Raw genomic sequence first — 7,919 nt, 5'->3', positions numbered from 1 at the left:
AAGGACCCTTCGTCGATATTGTCGGAGGTTATACAGATTTTGTTCTCACTTTTTTTTTGGTCATATGGAAAGATAAAGTTATGGAATCAAGTGAATCTGTTTTGAGATCGACGTTGAATATGTTTACGTGATTTTTTGCAGTTTTGATTTATGTTTATTCGGTATACACAATTACTGATTGAAAGTCATTCCTTGTAGGCTGAAATTTTTTAGTTAGTTTTCTATTAAAGTAGAAGTTATTAGGAAATGTTTGAAATTTTATCTTACGTTAACGTACAGTATCTGTGTATATAAAAATTTTATTAGCTAACTATAGTACGCTTTAGTAGCAAATCAGTTTGGACTAAAATACGTGAACAGAGACTATTTTGGATAAAATAACATAACAGCGTATTACTCTATTGCAAATATAATTCGATAATTTATCACACTAAAAACAAATAAAAGAAAAATGTTCAATATGTAAAATTTTATACTTTGAACATTTACATTTATCTCTCTTTAGCTAATTATGCAATAACATGTTTTCCTTAAACAGAAACACCTGAAATAAATCACGGACCATAGTACATTAATCTTAATTAGCCGTTGCTGTATTTTCCTTTTGCATAAAATAAAACAAACTATCCTTATTAGACGAGCATAAACCAAGTAATCTTAAATTTTGCGATTATTAATATATATTTGCCGTGGTTAAAAAATTAAGTTACATCGTGCTGCTGGTATTACCAATCTTAACGAAGGTCAGAAAAAATTTCAATCTTTCCGCAAATTAGCGTTCAACAAACACAGAAATTACAAACCAACCGATCTTCTAAAACACTGATTTTCTTGTGTGCCGCGAGAGGTCCACAGGTGTGTCCAAAATTTGTTAATACAAATTTTAAAAAGTTAAAAGAAAGTAACAGAAGAAACACATTGCTTCTTTTGTGAATCACTCAAAAGTGTATACTTTTCTGTCAGACATGAGAAACAGTGTAACAATTTTTGGTGTGCCGCAGAATTTTAGTAATTAATTTACATGTACGACGAGATAAAAATCGCTGTTCCACAACTTCATTCACGAAGTTGAGCAACAAAGAAGAAGGGATTCACTCTGACAAGGTAAAATGTATTTTCTCGATTCGCACATGTCCCTAAAATATTTCATTCGTCGTACATACAATACAATACATACGATATTAAAATCTGTCGTTGCACCTGAAAACACATCGGGTGTGCCGGTTCGCGAAATCGCATTCGATTTGCAAGAAGCAACAAGGAAATGGTATTTCAATAGCACGTAAGCCGAGACAAAGCTTTGCTTTTATACTTCATCTCCTAACCTTATATGTCTGTGATGCGATCTATCGCGACGCATTGAATACAAATAAGGACCAGCCGCGGAGAGGTAGAGAAAAACAATAACAACGATAAATATGAAATTCCTAGCGGTGTAATGGTAGGCAGAGACGAGTGATATTGGCCCGGGTAGTAGGGAAACTACCCGCTGGAATTCGCGTACCTCGATATTAAATAACAAGATTTGTATTCTGCGACGATTCCGCCTGTGGACTGACTACTCGCGCGCTCCCGCGCAATTCTGAGCCAGAAACGCAAATATTACTTCAATCGTGTTTTCTACATTCATGGCTCGTGGAGCCAGTTTAACGTACATATATACACTATCCGATATGCGATATAATTGATAAAGATCCAGAGAGAGAAACGTGGAAAATGTTTTCGATATTTATTTTAACACGGTTAGGTTGGATAATCGTTCAGGTAAGCAAAGATTTGATAAATTGAACGAACAGTGACTTTAGGTAAATATTATCTCAGATCATCGATATGATTTTTTAATGCGTCAGATACGTGGTCGTAATTATGTTCTAACTGTATTGGGCGTTTTAATTATCTTTTCAATTTTTAATCCTTCCGCTGCATAGTGAATGCAATTTTTTTCAGTAGGATTTGCTGCTCAAGAATTATTTCCTATTTTAAAAATTTAATTTAAATATTGGTATTAGTATTGATATTAAAATTTTTGCCATTGCGATTTTTTGCTCTCTTACTTTGATATATTTATTTTATGTATTATATATTTCTATCTTATGTGTAGCTGTTTTTTTTACCAGCACGCAATATGAATCTGAACAATAAACTATTAATGCAATGTCAAGGGAACGTAAATCTGATTAACAGCAAAAATTGTTTAGAAAAATAAGAATGTGACGGGTCAAAAATGACCCGAGGACCGCACTAGGGTTAACGAAAATTTGGAATCTTTTAATTTACATATTTAAACGTTAAAATAGTATAAGTACAGAAATATATTAAAGTAAGAAATCAACGAACATAAATTTGATAACAAGAAAAATCGTTTAAAAAAATAAGGAGGTGACGGGTCAAAGATGACCCGAGGACCGCACTAGGGTTAACGAAAATTTGGAATCTGTTAATTTACATATTTAAACGTCACTAAAATATACCAAAGTAAGAAATCAAATATATTTTAATAATTCTATATTATCATCAATTCAACTATACGTATTCAACATATTTCTCGTTCACGTATTTCACGTTTATACCCGTTTCCTATGTATTATATTTTGCAAAAAGGTAAATCGTTTTGGGAAACACGGTCTGCCAGTAATTCCGACGAGGATGAAGACACAGACGAAGAAGTTGGAAGATCCTCGGGGGATGGTAACACAACTTCCAATAAACCGGCGAACAACGGAGGGAAGAAAAGTACGAAGAAACGGGCAACAATAGTCTACACGGATGCACAATTATCTGGACTGTTGAAGGATGTCATCGAAAAAAGTGAGTAATACTGTGCGAGTCGTGCTTTTCTTTTGCAAGCTTCGTAATACGTTCCCAGTGATTTATGGGAATAAAATTCACGGCAGCAACTTCGAATATTATCCTCTCCTCTTTTACGCCTGTGGACGACAAATGTTCGTACGCTGGTGTGAAAGGGCAGAAGGATTTGCAGTGATCGTTCTACAGAGGGAAAGAAAGAAAGGAAAAAACGAATGGAAAAAGTAACGACTTGTCAAAGAAACTGCTGCTTGCGGTACAAATGTGGCCCGCATCGGGAAGTACCAGTTTATCCCCTTGGATTTTCCAAAAGACACCGTTAAAAAACGATCCAGTCGCCCTTTTGTGTCGAGCCAATGTCCTTGTCACCTATCAGAATACCATTTCCTTCGAGAAGGGTAGCAGGTTTCAATGACATTCCAAAGCAGCAGTGAGATATTTTCCTGGACTATGCCAGACTTTAGGTTTCGTCGTATCAACGGAGATTTATTTCCTCCTCTGTTTTAGTCTAACCGGAACTTTTGTGCAAACGGGACTGCGTTGTTAATTAGAAATTGATCATTATCTGTTTCTTACAAGTTCACTGAACAGATTTATAATAATTTTTACATTTTTCTTAATATAATTGATTTGATAAAATATTTAATTTAAAAAATGCTAGATCGTTAAAATGTTAAGGACGAAGTCATAAATCATAATCGTGTTAATAATACGGTGTTACGATATTACGAAAATATTCTGAACTGTAAACAGAAAAACAGTGAATTTCTCAAAATTTCTCAAAATCTAACAACGAAGAAATAAATTTCCAAGATCTAGATGTATTCAAATCTACTATTCCCAAGAAAGAAATTCGAAATTTCCTGAGTCCAAAGTAAAATGTTGAGATCGAAGGAACTTAAAGTAGAAGCTTTAAGTAAAAAATTAAGAATACTAAAATAATGATAATCATTCGAATAAATCTGCCTGGAAATAACAAGAACATAATAAAAAAATTCTTACTATTTCGCAGATCACATTTTTCTGTTCCCACTGTTAATACGAAAATTGACATTAATCTCAAATTTAACAATTACACCCTTCACTTCGTTACAATCGTCGCGATTCTTTTATGGAAAAATGCAATGACCAAAGTCTTTCGATGAATCAGATATGAGCACAGCTCTGGAATGGATCAAGGAATCCCTGCAGGATGTCCTGGACGATCGAGACGAGGAAAGCTCCGAAGGTATCCCCTTAGTCCCACTGACAGATTATTCGGTGGCCGCGATGGATTCGCCGAGCTTTCAAAAGCTTATTCGAGCTATGGGATTCACACCTCCCTCTAATGAACAGGAATCTTATTGGCGTATACCGGCTAATATGCTTAGGTCGACGATTCAAAAGCGCTGCAATCTTATTGACGCTGGATTGGCAGGAAACTTAATTGTCGAAGGTAAGACTTCTCATTTTTTTTACTTGTAATGCATACATATTAGTTTCATTTAACCCTTTCGCTGATTTTAATGCGTAACGTTGGTGACTGAAGGTAAATATTTAACCACGGATGCAGAATTTGTTATTTTGGCCGTATCGTTTTAAAATTCGGTTTATTAAATTAAGGTGGAAGTGCACCATAAGGCTCCAGCAGTATAGTGCGAGCAAATTTTTGATAGGTGCCAATAGTAATGAAAGGGTTAAAGAGAATGAAAACAGATCTATCGTCGAAATAATTTCCATGGTAGTTGATGACCTTTTGCCATTTTTCTGGCAGCTTGCGAATACCATCGCGATAGAAACTCGGTGGTTTTGTATAAATTACGTGAATCCAGTCGGAAAGCGTTCATTAATATTTACTTAATTTTTAATTTTACACTCAGTTAGAAAAATCTCCGTGCGCCTAATTAAAGTTTCTTTTGCATTGTATAATTTTAACAGAGAAAGGAGTAAGTAAATAATGTTTACGTTATTTTATTTAGAAACGTAATATTCGGAAAAATTTTTAATCGGAAAATTAATAATCGAAAAAGTATGAAGCGTGTTTATAAATATTTTGAGTTAGATGCCTATTTTAGATGAAATAATTTAGCATCGATTGCCATTCTATTGATAAGTGAAGTAAATGTGGATGAATGAAATGAATATATGAGAAATATTCTATGCGAAAGAACTTTGTCAATACATCAGCTCACTTATATCACTGTACTAAACATTGAAACGTTCCAGTTTTATAAACAGTTTCATCGATACTGAGGCACGTAAATACAATACGTACACTCGGACAAGAACGTCTTTCCTACTCGCTTGTAAACAAGAGACTGACTTGTATTTGCCTTTGGAACCTTGTGTATAGAAACTTTGCTAAATTCTTCATCCTTTTACATTATTCTTTTTCCTTAGTTGAATTGTTAACAGATAAATGTAAATGATTTTTTTTTAATCTGCAAAGGATTGAATTTCCAACGATGATGGAAATATTTAAGAACTTAATAACTGTGTAATAAAATGTTGTGTACTACTTTTTCATCTTTTGCTTTAATGTGATTAAATATTCTTTTACATTCATTTTTATGTTTTATAACTAGAAGAAAAACCAGCACCAGCAAAAATAGAATTGGATAGCGATAAAAACAATGAAAGCGACGATGACGTCGATGTTCTGGAAAATATTAAAAAATACTTCACTTCTAAAGGTAGGTTATTCTCGAATATTTATTTTTAATTTGGAACACTAACTTACGTAGACTAACATTTTGTTAACAAAATATTGTACAGTATCGAAATTAATTTATTACAATAATGTCACGGTATACATATACATAATTCTAATTTGCCATTTATTTTCTGTTAATTATTCAATAATCTCAATTTAATTTTGAATAAATAAAGCTTGTATTTTTCATAGTTAGTTTATTATATTAGCTGATTCCTTCATTATTTACTGTATTCCCATAAAGTAATAATTTTAATTATGAATTAGTTTGTCGCAATATACAATTTTAAACTTTGTGTTTATTAATTCTGGTTGTATTTACTTATAATATTGTTTAAGTAAAATTTCAGTAGCAAAATCAAGTTAAAACTTTATACTTTAATATTTTTAGTAGGCATTGTAAAATCATATATTTTCCTATATTTATATGTTGTTACCACAGATTATCTTTATCTTGTAAACATATTTTGTATTACTTGTAAAATAATTTTTATATTTGTCATCTTTGCTAAAACATAATTGCTAGAACCTAAAAAGTAAAATTACTAAAGATTGTTAAACAAAACTTAAAATCATCTACAAACTAAGTATGAATATATTCTTAATTTGTAGATGATGATTTAAAATTTTATTTAGCAATCTTTAGCAATTTTAGTTTTGAAGTTTTAGCAATTTTTTTTGTTTGCAAGAAAAGAGATATATTAGTAAGGATATGTTAAAACTTAAAACTGTTGTAAATTTTTTAGCTGAAGAACAACCATCAACGTCTGGCAATTCTAAACCTAGAGTTAGTTCTACACCCAAGCCAGTGAAAAGCTCAACAGTTTCTTCGAACTCCATAGAGTGTGACGGTCCAGAAATAGAGGAAGCAGAAGCAGGAAACTCGCAGACAGTCGGTACGTATTACCACGTTCGAAATAGATAGCTATGTGCCCTCTGTTGACGTCACAGGTTAAACTTTCTGAACTTCAGAAATTTACCAGCAAATGTGTGCAAAAATTAATATCCATCGATATGTCGACTGCGTGAAATTTAGCAATTAATTTCATCGCTGCTATCGTTATTAATTACAGAAATTTCTAAAACCGAGAAGAAAGATTCCAGTGGTCGCGTTAAATTACTTATCGACTCGTCTGATTCTGAATTGGAAATTGAAATCAACACTATAGATGCTCAAGGTAAATAAATAAGCTACTAGCCAAACAAAAACTATAAAGAGTACAGTATTGTTTTGACTTGATGGTTTGTTAACTGGATATTTGTATTAGACGAAGGGAAGAGATATCGATCCGACAGCTCAGACAAGGAGAATGGAGCAGTAAAAAAACGTCGTCTACTGGATAGCGATGAAGAACAAGAGCCATTAACGTCTCAGGATACCAAGCAGAAATTCACTAAAACCATAATTAGTGACGACGAAGAGGAACCAGCGCAAGAGCAACGTAATCAACACAGGTCATCTCATGTAATGATTAGCGACGATGAAGATTAATGTACGAGAAGAATCCAGTAACTCTTAACAATTTCATACACCATTTGTGCCTCTACTTCTAAAAAATATTGTATCCTGTAGTTTATTACTGTATTTTTATATGATTTGTGAAAATAAAGACAACCTAACCTCATCATAATCGCGTTGTTTACCTTTCGTTGAATCCTTTGTATATTCATAAAATTAAGAAACTATTTTATTTATTACACATCTAGATGGTTATGAATGTTCGGGAAAAGTGAGTACGGAGTCGAGAAAAATTATAATTTGCGAAACAATGCAATTCTTGCGTCAGAATAATAGCATTGCAGAAGTCAACTTACCGACGAATGCGTAGGTAAAACAGTTTCTGCCACGTATTTCCAAGACCCTGGTACGCCTGATAAAATATACGCCGCTGTGGTCTCTTCCGTCACCCAATACGCCCTTACAGGTAATTGGACGCACCCGGGGTACACTTCAGGGTGCCAAGAAAAACGGTTCCCAAAACAGTTGCCGAACATTTCGCCAAGTAACTACTAGCGGTATATGAAGATATAGGAGGCAGGAGACGTACTGGCAGCATTACTGCGTAGAGCATTACTGCGCAAGCATTATTGCGCGGAGCATTACTGCGCATCCTCTAGTCCCCCACCAAGAGCTGTACGTAACCTACTTTCTTTCATGCGAGCCGCCTACATAGTTAGCCAATGTGGATAACTTCACGTCTTTTGATAGGCAGGTGAAGAGGCTTGGCGAGTGTCAAGGATAAGTAAGTAAATATGTGTGTATCGAAACATTATAGAGACTAAAAAAGAAACTTTCGCCTTTCTTCTCGATAAGACAGCTAATTGGCCCTTCTTTGAAACTGTTGAATTTTACGAATGCAAACTCCGAGATGTTTAATACCTGCGATAATTCTCAAAATTTAATTAAACGTCAAAAATTCAT

At 33.7% G+C, this 7,919-nt stretch overlaps 1 protein-coding gene across 1 annotated transcript in view; it reads left to right on the top strand.

Annotated features, from left to right (window-relative positions):
* Positions 1 to 6,989, top strand: part of LOC108575483 (protein timeless homolog) — a 22,920-nt gene extending 15,931 nt beyond the window's left edge. The window contains exons 8-13 of the mRNA XM_017938302.1: positions 2,602 to 2,808; positions 3,956 to 4,240; positions 5,370 to 5,477; positions 6,244 to 6,393; positions 6,571 to 6,675; positions 6,766 to 6,989. Coding sequence (XP_017793791.1) covers positions 2,602 to 2,808; positions 3,956 to 4,240; positions 5,370 to 5,477; positions 6,244 to 6,393; positions 6,571 to 6,675; positions 6,766 to 6,989 — 1,079 coding nt within the window. The remainder of the gene's footprint in view (positions 1 to 2,601; positions 2,809 to 3,955; positions 4,241 to 5,369; positions 5,478 to 6,243; positions 6,394 to 6,570; positions 6,676 to 6,765) is intronic.
* The last annotated feature ends 930 nt before the right edge of the window (positions 6,990 to 7,919 follow it).

This window comes from Habropoda laboriosa, unplaced genomic scaffold (genome assembly GCF_001263275.1).
Source record: "Habropoda laboriosa isolate 0110345459 unplaced genomic scaffold, ASM126327v1 scaffold269, whole genome shotgun sequence".
Lineage (NCBI taxonomy): Eukaryota > Metazoa > Arthropoda > Insecta > Hymenoptera > Apidae > Habropoda > Habropoda laboriosa.
Note: the sequence above shows the minus strand (reverse complement) of the source record. Positions and strands in the feature narration are given on the sequence as shown.